Source organism: Sminthopsis crassicaudata, chromosome 2, assembly GCF_048593235.1.
Source record: "Sminthopsis crassicaudata isolate SCR6 chromosome 2, ASM4859323v1, whole genome shotgun sequence".
In the NCBI taxonomy this organism is placed as follows: Eukaryota; Metazoa; Chordata; class Mammalia; order Dasyuromorphia; family Dasyuridae; genus Sminthopsis; species Sminthopsis crassicaudata.
In genome coordinates, this window is record NC_133618.1 from 233,825,366 (window position 1) to 233,841,522 (window position 16,157).

The 16,157-nt window shown below is 34.2% G+C and overlaps 1 protein-coding gene across 1 annotated transcript in view; it reads left to right on the forward strand.

The window, feature by feature from the left end:
• Nucleotides 1-10,975, forward strand: part of CSE1L (chromosome segregation 1 like) — a 60,630-nt gene extending 49,655 nt beyond the window's left edge. The window contains exons 18-25 of the mRNA XM_074288554.1: nucleotides 1,796-1,946; nucleotides 2,087-2,295; nucleotides 3,599-3,696; nucleotides 3,803-3,888; nucleotides 5,238-5,319; nucleotides 7,911-8,057; nucleotides 8,865-9,096; nucleotides 10,354-10,975. Coding sequence (XP_074144655.1) covers nucleotides 1,796-1,946; nucleotides 2,087-2,295; nucleotides 3,599-3,696; nucleotides 3,803-3,888; nucleotides 5,238-5,319; nucleotides 7,911-8,057; nucleotides 8,865-9,096; nucleotides 10,354-10,443 — 1,095 coding nt within the window. The 3' untranslated portion in view covers nucleotides 10,444-10,975. The remainder of the gene's footprint in view (nucleotides 1-1,795; nucleotides 1,947-2,086; nucleotides 2,296-3,598; nucleotides 3,697-3,802; nucleotides 3,889-5,237; nucleotides 5,320-7,910; nucleotides 8,058-8,864; nucleotides 9,097-10,353) is intronic.
• Nucleotides 10,976-16,157: the final 5,182 nt, after the last annotated feature.

Below are 16,157 nucleotides of genomic sequence, written 5' to 3' on the forward strand. Positions count from 1 at the left end.
TTCTTCCTTTATTCCTTTGATCTACTTGTTATATCTCTTGAGAAGCAGTTTGTAAGACAGTTGGCTAGATTTATATTTGAAAATTTATTTGGCTAAAAACTGGTTGTTGTTTCACAATTTCCACTTTTTTTTTAATCTATTTTTAGCTAGTATATGGAAAGATTTGGTATAATATTTCAACTTTGTTTAATAATTATTTTAAGTGTTTCAATAATCTGCTCTAAAATTCATTGATTATATAATTATTTTCCTACATTGCCTGACACATTTTTTGTGTAAAAGAATATTAATACTGTACATTCTAAAGACATAAAATTTCCCAGGAATGATTTAAAAAAATTTTTTTTTTTCATTCTAATCTAAATGCTTTGGCTTGAAGGAAGAAATGGCCATAATTATTCTTCATGTCCCTCAAATGTCTCTCAACACAAGACATTTTTAAGTAACAGAAACTTTGTACAAGGAAAATCTAGTATGAAAAGGCATTATTACATAACTTAAGATTAACATTTAGTAGAAAAGATACTCTCTTGATGTTTTTGTTATACCTTTGGAAAGTTGGTTTGCTAAAATCACTTAGTCTGACTTTGACCACTCTTCTAAAGAGCTTTTCCTAACTGGTAATTGAAACAATGAGGAAACTTCCTTTCCTTCTTTTAGTTTATACACTAGTCCCCTTGAATAGATCAGACAGAGGTCCCTGGCTCTTAACAGCTAAGGGAAAAGTTCTTGTGACTTATTTATAGAGAAGACAGCAACTCGTGGTTTCTGAGGATTTGATATCTAAAGTAAAACTGATAAGGATTTCTCTTTGAGATTACTCTGAAGGCTTCTGGCTAGGATAATATTTAAAATACATTTCTTATTATTTTTAAGGGGTAAAGAGAAGGCTTCATCTACTTTTGCAATAGAATAAAAAACACATGAGAATTCCTAGTTTTAATAAATTTTAAGTTCACGTATATAAAACTTAAACTTTAAAACTGCTTTTTAGAATCTCTTAAGAAATAATTAATACAAATAGGAAAGTACAGCAAAGTAGAAAGAGCCATCCATGCCTTTGTTCTGTAATTAGCTTTATGTTCTATAATTTTAATATCCTCTTTCTTTCCTAAATCATCACACTCAGAGTTTAGTTCTGGGAGACACATTTTAAGGATGACCATGACATGTCACGGTCATGCTGGGGTGTATCCAGAGTAGGTGTGCTAGAATAGTTGTGGAGCCTGGTGTTTATGCCACAGGAGTATCATTTGAAGATAGCAGGAATGTAGTACAACTTTGAGGGTTGCCATCTAGAAAAGAGGGATTATACTTGTTTTCTTTGGCTTTGTTTGATTTTTCTGTTTTGGCAGAACTAGAAATGCTGTGAGGAAGTTGCAGGGAAATGAATTTCATTTCAATGTAAAGAATAACTTCCTAACAATTAGATTTCCTTTGGGTGGTAATAAATTCTCCTTTCCTGAATGTTTTCACTTGAAGGTTAGAACCCAATTGTTAGGGATTTTGTTGACAGAATTCACATAAATACCTTTGGCACCAGACTGATTCTGAATTCTGGCTCTGTTGTGCTTTGTTGCTTCCCTTTAAACCTCAGATTTCTTGTCTGTAAAAATACTTATAATTATTGTTGACCTAAAGGGGCTTTGTAAGCTGTGAAACACCGAATGACTTGGGCCATTATTATAAAGTGAAGTAAAGGCATTTTATCCCAAAACTTTATCAGTGGTTTAAGATAGCTTCTTAAATACTGACTATAAAAATAGTTTGCATTGCTTTTTATTTTCTTTTTCAGAACCCAAGCAAACCTCACTTTAATCATTACATGTTTGAGGCAATATGTTTATCCATAAGGATAACTTGCAAAGCCAACCCTGCTGCTGTTGTAAACTTTGAAGAGGCTTTGTTTATGGTATTTACAGAAATTCTGCAGAATGATGTACAAGGTAAGCTAGTGGAAGGTTTTCTGTTGTTGAACAAGGGAGTAAGAATGATAGTTAAGAGTTGGAGGAGGTTTACAGGGTAAACATCTATATAATGTGATTACATTGATTCTAAAGGGAATGTTTTTTCTTCCATTATATAGAATTTATTCCATATGTGTTTCAAGTGATGTCCTTGCTTCTGGAAACACACAAAAATGGCATTCCATCTTCCTATATGGCCTTGTTTCCTCACCTCCTCCAGCCAGTGCTGTGGGAAAGAGCAGGAAACATTCCTCCTCTGGTGAGGCTCCTCCAGGCATTTTTGGAAAAAGGTTCAAATACAATAGCAAGTGCTGCAGCAGATAAAATTGTAAGTTGGATTAATTTTGACTCCTAATCATAATTTTCAAAGCTAGCTTTATAAAGTATGGTTTTATTTTTTCTTAAGATGAATTACATTGAATCAATAGATATTATTGTGGATCTTGTTTCTTCCTAAAATTAGTTTAGGAACACTTGGATTATCTGCTTCAAGGTTGTCAGAAAAACACTTTGTACTATTTTAAACACTGTAGACATTTGAGTTATTTTTATGTAGATTTTTAAAATTTGCATACTCCTAATACCTGAAAAGTTAGTATTATGAGATCTCCACTTTGCAAAATTGAATCCGTCATTTAAAATGTATAGCTTCACTTGCAATGAGAGGAGCTGAGTTTTGAATCCTGGCTTTGCTAAGTAACTGACTGACTAACCTAGCAAGAATGTCTTAATGTCTTTGAGCCTCAGGTTCATTCAAACTCTAAATCTATAATACCATGAGAAAATCATAAAAAAAGAATACTGTAATTATTAAGGGGTCTAGAAGTTTCATAGCCTTTTTTTTTCTCTTTTGTCCATGGTCTTTAGGTATGGAAGTGAAGTATTAACCACATAGTAACATTGTAGTGGAAAGAATACCATATATGGAGCCAGAAAATAATAGGTTAGAGGAACTTATTAGCAGACTGATAATGGGCAAATCACTTAATCTCTCTGTTTCTACATTAGTGAACTGGAGAGAAAAGTACTTGTTCTGTCTGCAGGGTTTATTGTAAATTTAATAAATACTTTGTTAATTTTAAGACAGTAAGAAGAATTAATAAGAGGGGAAAAAATAGTAAACATCAGAAAAGTCTGAATTTAATTGAATTTCTCCATGGCACTATCCATTCTACAAAGCCACACTCATAGGCCAAAAATGGACCTTCTCAAATAGATTGGAGGCCATGTGACAAAGAATTGCTTATTGAGAGAGGCTGAACACTTCTTAGTTTGAGCCTGTGTTCTAGTAATTGGCACAGAGATGGAATCAGTGAGGATAGAATTAATCTGGTCTTTGAAGGATTTGTGGCCTCATGATAAGAGGGTGTCACAGATTCCAACTTATCTTTTTAAAATGGTGTCAGAAACAGTTAATTCATGTTCATTATAGTATTTTCACTGCATATGAAAGATAGAATTTAATAAATTCAATTCTAATTCAATGAAATAGCTGAGGATGGTTTTCTGTGATCATCTTTTCAACATCTTCATGAAGTGCTTAACTGGTAGATGCAGAAAAAAGAAGTGTTTTTTTGGTTTGTTTATTTTTGAGTTTTAATTAATTATGACTTTTTTTTTTCCCCTTACAGCCTGGATTACTAGGTGTTTTCCAAAAACTCATTGCTTCTAAAGCAAATGATCACCAAGGTTTCTTTCTTCTCAACAGTATTATTGAGCACATGCCTCCGTGAGTATGAGTACAGTTCTGTTTATGTTTGATCACTTCTTCATTCATTGTTTAAAAAAATAATAAAACTATTTCAGTAATCTCATACTTTCGTTCTTTTCCTTAGGGAATCAGTTGACCAGTACAGAAAGCAAATCTTCATTCTACTGTTCCAAAGACTTCAGAATTCCAAAACCACCAAGTTTATCAAGAGTAAGTATTTTAGTAATAATACAGATTTTTTTTAAGGTTGAAAAATAATTAGAAGTTTTGATCATAAGTAATTTTATTTGCTGAACATATTCCCAAAGAAATATATAAAGAAAAGAAAAAGAAGATTGAATTAAAAACTGTTCCTGTTACATACATTTTGCTTTTTAAAACATTTTTATTCAATACTGCCATACTGCCAAAGTTGTCTCCATCTGAACATCTTTTTGATTTCTTCTGTGTATTTTTCATGTCATTGATGGCCTTTTCTTAATTTTCCTTTTGTCTGATGAGGATCACTATTCAACTTTCTCCTTATAATAAAAGCCCTTTTGTAATAACAATAAATATAATCAAGCAAAACAAATACAATTATTGGCCCATTTTTCAAAAGTGTATTGTTCTGAACTTATGGTAGTTTAAGGGCTGAATTTTTTTTTAATAGTTATTTAGAATTTAGAATAGATTTTCCCATAGAAATAGTATTAAGCCCAATGGTTAGGTTACCCTGCCAGCCTCAGATCCTTTTTTTATAATGCAACAGGCCTGAAGTAGTAATTCTATTTCAGCATTATTTGACCACTGTTCATAACATTTTTTTTTTTCATAAGACAATACAATCTAATGTGAGCTCTGGACACTTAGATTCGTGTGACCATGACGATGGCTCAAGACATCTATTTGGTAGTGGAAGATGCATTATAGGCAGAAGCCCTAGATTGAGAACTGACCCCTCCCCTGTTATTCAGGGGGCTTCAGCATTCTGGGTCATAGTTTCCTCAATTTATAAAATAAATGAGTCATATTAGTTGATATCATATGATATTTTCTAGCTGTAAATTCTTTGAAAATCTTAAGGGATGAGTTGGAAACACCGAGGGCTGATATATATAATCACTTTAAGATTGTGATTGAGAAGAAATGGCAACTTCTATGAATCCCTCATTGCCTAGAAATTCTAATAAAAAGACAAAGGACTCTTTAAGGGACGAGAATTGTTTATAGGTATTAGGGTATAGGTATGAGTCTTCCATGATTAAAGGAAACCCTTTTCTGGGTTCATTTGCATGATATAGAAAATGAAGGTGTTTGACTAGATGGGCTCTATGATCCTGTGAATCTCGTAAGTCAAAATTTGGAAATTGATGATCACCCATATGTAATGGGTTTGGAATTTGCGATAACCACCAGAAATTTGCAACATGAAATTTTATGATTAAGTGACTAGTTAATGCTATTAATACTTTAGTTTCAGGTGACTTTTTTGTATGTCTAGATTCTATTCTATATTTCTTTCTCCCTCATTATGAACAAATTTGAAATTATTATCATTAAACATTTTTTCTCAACAGGTTTCTTAGTCTTTATTAATTTATACTGCATAAAATATGGGGCACTAGCACTTCAAGAGATCTTTGACAGCATACAGCCAAAGTAAGTATTTTAAATTTTATCTTCAAAAGTTTCTAGCCACTCTTATTTAGTTTTTTCCTCTTTCATAAATCTTTTTTTTAATACCTAAGAAAAGGATAATATGTGATTTGTTAGCCCTCAAACCAATCTTCCAGGTGTGATCACTGTTTACCACATTCTAAGAATCAGTAACAAAAAATAACAGAAATTAATTCTTTGAAAGATCAGTTAAATCACAGGTCCACACTCTATTCCTCTCTAATGGTCATTACCTCAGTTGACCATAGTTGATCTTGAAAACATGCATCATCTTTTTTGATCTGTGTAACATTTGACTCTTATAATTCACCTTTTCCTTTCTGGCTTTTCAAGACCTTCCCCCCTCCTTGTTCTATCTTTCTGATCATTCCTTCTTGGTCTCCCTTATTGGTTTTTCCTGTCCCACTCATCCCCATGAATATCCCTTAAAGTTCTGACCTAGGTCCTGGAACCTTCTGAGACTTTCTGTACTATAGCTCTTGGTCATTTCATCAGATCTCATGGATTCAATTGTAATATCTGCAGGTGCTATATGTAATTAGTAAGTCAACATGGGTTAATTAAGTACCTATACGGTTCTGGGGACTGTGCTAAGAACTAAAGATCCGGTTGAAGTTGAAAACAGTCCTAGTGTCTCTGCTGAGCCAGTCATGTTTTAACCAGCTGCCTTTGGTCATCTTGAACTGGATGTCTTGTAGTTGTCTCAAATTCACTATGTCTAAAACAGAGTTCGGTTTCTTTGCTCTTAAAATCTTTCCCTCTTAATAGCTATATGATTGTCTAGGATACCACCTTTCTACCTGGGTTATCCACTTCTCACTCATTCATCCACATTTCCAATATGCTTATAAGCCTTATTTTTTTCCCATTCTTCTCATTTGCACCCCTTCTCTCCTCTCACATAGCCAACACTATAGATGAGCCTCACATAAATATTTCATTTGGATAGTTGCAGTAACCCCCGATTGGTCTCTTTGCCAAGTTTCTTCCCACTCCAAACCATCTTCTCTTCAGTTGAGAAAGTAATTTCTTTAAAGTATGGCTCTCACCTGTGGTTTCACATGTTGCACTCCCTGGCTGTCCCCTATCCCTAGATTGCTTCCTTAGTCTTGACTCTTATTTTCACTAGATTCCTTCAAGACTCAACTCAGGGGGCAGCTAGGTGGCACAGTGGATAGAGCACCAGCCTTGAATTCAGGAGGACCCGCCCTAGTTCAAATCTGGCCTCAGACACTTAACACTTCCTACCTGTGTGACCCTTGGCAAGTCATTTAACCCCAGGCTAAAATTAAAAAAAAAAAAAAAAAAGACAGCTCAAATCCCACCTTCTGCATGAAACCTTTCCCAGTTCTGTTGCTGCTAGGGCTTCCCTCTCTGGATTATAATCTGTTGTGTATATTGCTTGTATGGGACCCTTGCTAATTACATCTTAGCTTCCCAAGTAGAATTTGAATTCCTAAGGATAGGGATTGTATCCTGAGTGACTTTACAAGTTTTCTTGGTGTTATTCTTTGATGACATTAAAGTGAAATAATTGTATTTGTATTTGTAATTGTATCACTAGCACTTGACATAATTCCTGGAATATAGTAAGCATTTAATAAATGCTTGTTGATTGCCTGCCATAAGACTTCTTTTTGATTTTTTTCTGATATCCATATGCTTAATCTCCTGGCACTAGTTCTCCTGATAATAATACCGTTCTTCTTAAAGCCATTTAGTCTCATAGAGGAAGGTGAAGAATGGAAGAGAGGAGAATGTTTGCACAAACCCTTTTCCCTCACAACAAGTACTCGTGTTAAGCCCCAAGATTATTCGTGGTGGGTTTTGTGATTAAACATCTATCCTCATTCCCACTCCATTCTAACTTCTTTTTGGATTTTAGTTTCTTGTATCTCTTAGTTACAACTATGATTCTTATCATTTTTGTCCATCTGTCTTTTTCTGCTTGACCTCAGTTTTCATATAACTTCAGTTCTTAGATTGCTGTCATTCCATCTATGTAAGAGTTAGCAGGAAAGTACAAGACTATTCTTTGAAGTTTCCCTTAAACTGGCAGATGACATTGTGTAGGACTTTTGTATCCTGGGCTCAGCAGTTTGAAATCTTGACTGCCATAATTTGATTTCCACAATGTTCTTGGAGTGTTTTATAAGGAAGATAATCCCCATGAGAAATTATCCTTTGCCTCTCAATCATTTCATCTCACTAAGATGTTCAAAAAAATCTTCAAGTTTCATCCCCAGTTAGATTCTTCATCATTTCCAGTAATGCACTTTAAATAATGGAGTGAGTTGAACAATGATATTAATACTTACTTTTTCAAGAAGGCCTGATTAATACTCATCATTATTTATTTTCAAATACTGGTATTGACTGGCCAAAGATGACCTTTTGGTCTTTTACTTATGGCTCAAATCTTGCTGGTAGAAAGAATAATCTTTGTATTTGTTACTCTTACTTTCAACATTTACAGGAAAATTGTCCCCGCGCCTTTTGCTTTATTTTTATTTATTTTTTTTTTTCATCATTCAATTTAAATGCTGATGAAGAATGAATCTTTATTTTAACAGAATGTTTGGAATGGTCTTGGAGAAAATTATTATTCCTGAAATACAGAAAGTTTCTGGACAAGTAGAAAAGAAGATCTGTGCTGTTGGCATAACTAAACTACTAACAGAATGTCCTCCAATGATGGATACTGAGTATACAAAGCTTTGGTAAGTACAGAGATCTGTCATTTTAATTTTCATTTTTATCCCTACTCATTTTTATGACCATAAAATTACTTAGCTAAAAGTCTTGGAAAGAAGTCCAAATTATAGGAGATTTCTCTATTCTTGCTTGGCCATTAATTTGCCCTATGATCATGTGAAAATCTTGTATAAGTAAAATGGTGTAAAATTAAGTGATTAAAATTCATTAATCATTTCTGAATTGCCTACTATGCACTGTTCTAATTCAACACTGCAGAGATAATACAGTCATGTTCAGTTGCATTCAATTGTATTTGACTGTGTGTAATCCCAATTGGAATTTCCTTTGCAAAAATACTGGAGTAGTTTTATCATTTCTTTTCCTGGGTTACTTTACAGATGAGAAAACTAAGGCAAATAAGGTTAAATTAAATTATTTGTCCAGGGTTGCACAACTAATAAGTATCTGAGGACTTATTTGATCTCTGAAAAATGAGACTTGATTCCAATACTCTGCTCTAAGTACTGGACCACCTAGCTGTCCATATACAACCATGCACATCAATAAAATGTAATCCCGGGGCAGCTAGGTGGCGCAGTGAATAGAGCACCAGCCTTGAATTCAGGAGGACCCAAGTTCAAATTTGATCTCAAGACACTTAACACTTCCTAGTTGTATGACCCTGGACAAGTCACTTAACCCCAGCCCCAGGGGGGGGGAAATAAAATAAAATGTAATCCCTTCCTACATGGACCCTCCCACTTTTTGTTTAAGTCTGCCTTTTATTTGGTAATCCTTTTTTTTTTGCTTTTTTCCAATTTTTCCCTCAGGACACCTTTATTGCAGTCTCTGATTGGCCTTTTTGAATTACCTGAAGATGACACAATCCCTGATGAAGAACATTTTATCGATATTGAAGACACACCAGGGTACCAGACTGCTTTCTCTCAGCTTGCTTTTGCTGGCAAAAAAGAACATGATCCTGTAGGTCAATTGGTGAATAATCCCAAAATCCATCTGGCACAATCTCTTCATAAATTGTCTACTGCATGTCCAGGAAGGGTAGGTATCGCTTGTTTTGTGAAAAGAGAAAACTATAGATGAAGGGGACTTTTTAGTGGCTGATAGAGAAATTCATTTGGTTTCCTGTTTTATTGGTCATCACAATGTTCAATTGAAAATTTATTTTTTGGAATCCAAAATAATCTTGGTTGTCTATTTACACTGCATTTCACCAAATTTGTTTTTGTTTATTAGAAAAGGAACAGTGGCTTTTCCTTCATAGATTTGATTGAGCATGCAATTTTGAATGATTTTATAAAGGAGATATTTTGGGAAAGAGTGCTAGGAATAAACTCCTGAATTATTTTTGAGTGTGGAGGTGAGGAAGCGGTGTATATATTCCTGCTCTGTTAATTTTGAGGAAAACTTTAAATATTCTGAAAAATAAACTTTTTCTGTTAATTCTCAATATTCAGCATTAAATTTATAGGGAGAAAGAAATGCCTTCGCTTTAACTATAATTCCATTTCATTGATCTTTAGTTGCAGTTTCCCTAAAGTGATTATTTGATTTTTTTTTTTTTTTTTTTTTTTTTGGCTTTATTCCCTGACAATCATTTATATATGATAGGAGAAGTAGATATTAGGTGAGTGTTTAAGGGTTTGAACAGAAGTAGCAAATCTCTCCTCCCATTAAACCCCATCTCAGTCAGATAAGGGAAGTGGTATAGAAAGAAATGGTTCTACATCTCAACTTAGTTCTTTAGCAAAGTGTAGTTTCCTCTCCTAGCATTTTGTGATTCATTAATAACAAAGTTATATTTGTAATAATGTCAATTTTATTCATGACTGAATTTATTAATTCATACAGCATGTTGCTATTCTCCAGAATATGTTGTTAGACATTTATCTGTAAAGCAAAGTTTGGGTTGTCAGATCTCAATATATATTTGGATTACCTCAAGATTCTAGTATATGCATATCCCACAGAACACAACATGAGTCAAAATGATAACGTTACTGGGAACAGCTAGTATCATTTGAATAATGTTTATGGAGAAGCAGAAGACAGTGTGGTTGATGATAAGCAGAACCTTCCTATGAGAGGAATTGATATATAACCTTCAGGAGAATTTAGGTTATTCAGTTACTTACTAATCTGCTGACCTTTCCTATGTTATATTTCTATTGTAGCCAAAAGTGTGAGTTTACAACAGTTTCTTGATGTTCTTCATTAATGTTAATATAATGAAATAATATTTGTGGTATTAGTCTTGTAGCCTACAATGAAATTCTCCTGCATTTCTTATTTTTAAAGGTTCCTTCAATGGTGAGCACTAGTCTGAATGCAGAAGCATTACAGTATCTCCAGGGATATCTCCAAGCAGCAAGTGTAACACTGCTTTGAACTTCATTTATTTGATGGGCAACAATTCAATAGAAGTTTCCTATGAAAGGATATTGACTTGTAAACAGAGCTTCGATAAACCGATGCAAGCTTCTTCTTTTGGAAATTATCACAGAATCCATCTTGTAAAAGATATTAAATGTTACTTAAAGCAGAACTTGAGCAAATTAGGTGGTTTATGTGATCATAGGTAATGGAGGTCGGTGACTTTCCATTCCTAGTTTGCAACTTTCAAAGGGAATACTAGTAGCAGTTCATTATTTGGGATTGATTTTGAGATCCACATTTACTGTGTTTGGTTAACCTTAACTTTTCTGGAGAGCCCTGCTTGTAGAGACTGTCACTAAATGCCTTTTCATTTTTGATGCTTTTGTCATTTTGTATTTTCTTTCTCTGTGTCTTTCCTCTAGCTTTTCTTTTATTTAAATTGTAGATACAGAATTGCTTGTGTAAATTGCCAAGCAGTGCAAAAGTGAATTGTTTTAATTGTGTAGTCAGCAATAAAGAAAACTCTAAACTCTTTATTACAGAATAGCTGGAGGATAGATTGACCATTGATGTTCTTTGGGGGTTTTATAACAGTAGTCTTTTGGGGAAAAAGTCACCTTGAGGCAGTCATTATCTGGCCATTTACTATCTTACCACCCCTCCGTGTCTAAAGGAAGATAATTAACATGCTAAAAAATTGTAGAAAACAGTGGAATTATTTCAAGCAGTTCTTGTACCTTTGCCACAATAACACTAAAGAGGTTAGGTACTTTGGGCTCAGTTTCCGTGTTTGAAAATTGGAGCTAATACTTCTTTAAGCCAACCTCACAAATATACTGTGAGAATTTTTCCATGTGTGTTAAAATACTTTTTGATTTTTTCAGTGCCCTATGTATAGATACTAGATGGTTTTTTCCCTTCATATTCATTTTTAAGAATTGAAGTCGGTGTTGGATTGTGATGTTTTTCTGCTGTGTGTGATCAGTGGCAAAATTTGATTTTTAAGAACTTAGCTTTTATCCTAATAGAATTTTTTGGAGTTAATATAGTAGAGGGTAATTTTTCCCCCTCCTTTCTGCCCCCACTTTGGCAATTGTTCTTTATATCTCCAAGGTTTGGTTCAGGCTTTTTATGGGCATGCCCAGAAAGGAACAGTTTCATTTTAATAAGAGATAATATTGACAGCAATGTTTAAAGAGAGCAAAAGTCAAACCTCTCTGAGCTTGATCATAAAAGTCTCCTGTGGTTTCCATTAAGAGGACAAAACACACTTAAAAGAGTTAACACTTGCCCTATAGTCCTTTTGATTGAATTGTGTTTGGAATATACTTTATGAAAAATTATATATTTGGGGCCTATCAGTTAAACTTAACCATAATTAGTGAGTTTTTAATGAAAATTATTCAAGGATAGGCTTTCATCTTCATAAAACCTCAGACACCTGACTTGTAAATGCTTACTACTGCTCTCATGCTAATTGTTTTCATAGTTTGGGATGAGACATTTAAAGTAACCTTAAGTGTGTTTGCACCAAATCTAATAAGAATGCTTCTGGCTTTGTCACCTTCCATTGATTAAACAAATAGACATCTGAGCATTGATCTCATCATTCTAATATGTCTGGCAAAAGCTGTACTATTTGAGATCCCGTATTATTCTCTTTTGTTGCATCATTCTGTGTAAAGAAAAACAGACCCAGACCCAGATTAAAAAAAATTTTTTTTTTTTTTGGTGACACTTTAAGTAGAACATTAAAACCAAATAGAATTCACCTGGCAACATGATGTTAAAATTAAGCATGGAATTCAAAGTGAAAAGTTTGGGGCTCTAGTCTTGATTCTGTCACTGACGTGCATTGCAATCCGGGTTGCTTTAATATTTTGGAGTCTTAACTTTCCTTTGAATTGGATTAAAGTCTAAGGTCTGACAACTTCAAGAGTCTATGATTATAAGTCAGCACTTAGGACTCGTTTTTTAAAATACATAGTTTGACCAAAACTTAATCATATTTTTTTTCTTGACATTGTAGAGAAAAAATTCAGAGCATTTGCTTGCTTAGTATGGAAAGCAAAAATATGGTAGTGACTTTTACACATAACACAACAATTAAAAAAAAATTCCCTAAATTCTGTATAGTCAGCTATTAAGTATTGCACAGCATGCACATTAACACCTTTTAAGCTCTCAACATATGAAATTTTGAATTTTTTTCCTTACAAATTTTTGTTAATTTCATATAAAAGTGGGTATTTTAAAAAATTCATTTTTTGGATAGAATGGTTATTAAGATAAGCAAATTAATTTAATTAACCATGTCCCAAAGTTGTTTTTTTGTTTTGTTTTGTTTTTTGGGGGGGAGGGGGGCAAGCTATAGTCCTTGAAAGGGATGAAGGAGGGAATGGCATAGAGAATTTCTTTTAGCAGTATAAATTATTCAGGAGTTATAAACTTAGAGCATTTCCTTGGGCACTGAATGTAGGTTACACAGTGAAGATAGATCTGATTCTGAGATCAACCTCTCCATTCTGTCAGGTTCCCTCTGAGTCACAAAATTGTCAGGTATACATTTGTTATTTAAAACACACACACACACAGACAGTAATATAAATAACCTAGGCACTTCAAAATGATTTTGAAAGAAATTAACTTCATATTTTACAGGCTATTTCTAAGATCCATATGTTTGTAATCAATGTTAATTGTATCATAAAAATATATTTAATTTCCTCTAGGGAAACATAAATTTGGTATCTGATATCACCAATACTCACCAGGTTTCTCTTTTGACTATTTCTTGGGTTTACTAAATGTTTTTAACCACATGTAAGTTTTGTGTATTTGCACTTAATTTAGTGTGGCTTTTTTTCCTCAGGCATTTTTTCTTCTTCCAAACCTCTACTTAGTCTCATTGGTTTATATATAACATCAAACTTTGGTAAGGCCAACTCTTCACTTTAGAAATAGATATGAGGGGGCATCTAGGTGGCCCAGTGGGTAGAGTACCAGCCCTGAAGTCAGGAGGACCCTAGTTCAAATCTGGTCTCAAACACTTAACACTTCCTAGTTGTGTGACCCTGGCAAGTCATTTACGCCCAACTGCCTCACCAAGGAAAAATGAACTGGATGAAACTGGGCTGGATTGTGATGACCGAGTTAGAACCTGGATGCTCCTGAATCAGCCAGTCAGGATAAGCAAAAGTCCTTGGTCTTTAGGGGTAGAAGTAAAGGGGATGGACGCAGGATCTCCCCGACCTCTCCCCTCCTTAGACTACCACCTAAAGTGACTCTGCCTAGTCTTATTCCACCCTGTAGTCCCTCCTACAATTCTCTGTATACAGCAAATGATTGAAAACCAGCACAGAATAGTGGGAGGGGCCATTTTCCAAGCATATGCTTGGAAGTCCATTGTCCTACCTCAGTGCCTCAACTCAGAGTTTCAGCCCTTTATATTGGATCACATTTGGGGAATCCACCACTTTGAAAGATGCTTAACAATTGCATATTGTGACTGTAGGTGGCCTGAAGAGGAGGATTTATGTTAGGTCTAAACAGCCAAATTATGAAGTGTACCAGGAAAGGCAATGCACTGATCATGCAGCAAGAGTGAAAGGAAACAACTTCAGAGATCAAATGTTTTGACTGGCATACACAAAACATTTTAAAAGCTAGAGTTAAAAGTTTCATTGTACTGATTCTTTTTAAGGAAAAAACTGCATAAAATAAGGCATTGAAGGCGGCACATTCCATATGGATGAGATCATGGTTTCAGTTAATATAAGTAAATAATAGCACTAAATAAACACTATAAAAGAGTGCTATAATTTATTTTTTTTCTTGATCAGTCATTTATTCATTTTCTCTAGCAGCAAATTACAAGGAATTTATATGATATCTGAATGAAGGAAAACAGAAGACCCATTGTTGTTTCTTAAAAGTTACATGGACATCTTATGAAGAACCCTTAGAAAAGAACCAGGCAAGCAAGTGGGCAACCAGGCCTGGAACATAATTTAAGGGCTTGACAAGTATTTGTCAGACCATGTTTGTTAGAACAAGAGAAGAACATAAATGAATATGTCAGCATTTTAATCCTTGAGAACATATCTTTATAGGAGAAATATGCCAGCTGATTCCTGATGCCCTTCTAATTGCCCAGAGATACCACTATAGTCTTCATCTTCACTAGAAGCAAGTACAGATTTATATTAAGGAATCTTTCAACTTAGTGGGAAAATTAAGTGTAATTCTTATACCATGTTAGAACAAGTATATTTTCTGTAAGATCTAGCTGTACTTACGTATACACTTTGAATTTTCCATATATATATCTATATATCTATATATAGATATATATATATGCCTTTGTACTGCGATTGTAAGGTGATTACTCAAAGGCAATGGAAAATTAAAAACTGGAGCTATGATTTTGAGAAATTATTTAGGAAGTTGCAGTTACTAGACTTTGAACTTAAATCAGGAAATGCACTACATGAATATCAAACCAATTTTAGAAATCATTTTGGTCGTTTCAGTCATCTGATTCTTTGTGAACCCATTTGTGTTTTTCTTACCAGAGACTCTATAGTGCCAATATGCTTCCCCAATTCATTTTATACTTGAAAAAACTGAGGATGCAAACAGGGCCCCATAGCTAGTAAGTGCCTGAGGCCAGATTTTAACTCAGGGAGGTGTGAGTTTTCCTGACTTAAGTCCCAAATTCTTGTTGCGCCTTATTCAATAGTTAATGGTGGCCTACCTAAGTGATACAGTGGATACAACACTGGTCCTGGAGCCAGGAAGACCTAAGTTCAAATTTGACCTCAAGACATTAAACACATGTAATAACCCTGATTGATTGCCTCATCAGAAGGAGAAAAAAAAAGTTAATGGTATCCCAGTCACCAAAATACATTACACCTCCATATTCCCTTGAACACTAAAAAATGTATATTTGCTATCCTTTTTCAGACTTTAAAATATATGAAGAGCAGCTTGCTTTGTATCATTTTTAATCATCTATGATAGAGCTATCTAAGGGAAAAACAATCCTTAGTTCAGTCACTCTGCAGATGACTTTTCAAAATAAAACGTCCTCCTATTGCTTACATCCCAGCTGACATAGCCAGCACCCTTATGTTTTACCCTGACTGGATGGATAACAGACACTATATGTCTGGGCAAAAACAAGGTATGTCAACACAGAATAAACGTGAAGACTATTTCAAAAATACTTTTTAAATAACAAGAGTATTTTTGGTACAGAAATTCTAGTCTTTTTAAGACTTTGTTTTGCACTACTAATAACAATGCACATGCTCAAAAAACTGGTGATTGGTAGCTTAGGAGTTTTCACTTTATTCAGCAAATGCAACATAACCTACTTTGTGGCAGGTACTGGTAAGAAAACATAAGAATCCCTGCCCTCAAGTTTATCTAGATAGTGAGGAAATAAATCAGGAGTTTGTTCGGTTGAGGATATGACATTTTGATTTACTCTCTCCATTGTCTTACTTGTGAACCTGTGAAACATGAAGGAGATTTTACAAATCTCAGAGATCATGTTTCCTACAGGCACAAAGCTAGGAGGAATCCATTATCTTCTGTCTCCTAGATTTTAGCTCATATATGTAGACCAGGGCTTTTTGTTATCTTTGTCTGAGAAATGTTTATGAAACAGGTATGCAAACCAAACATTTACTGATGATAAGTTGTAATTTTACAGTCCT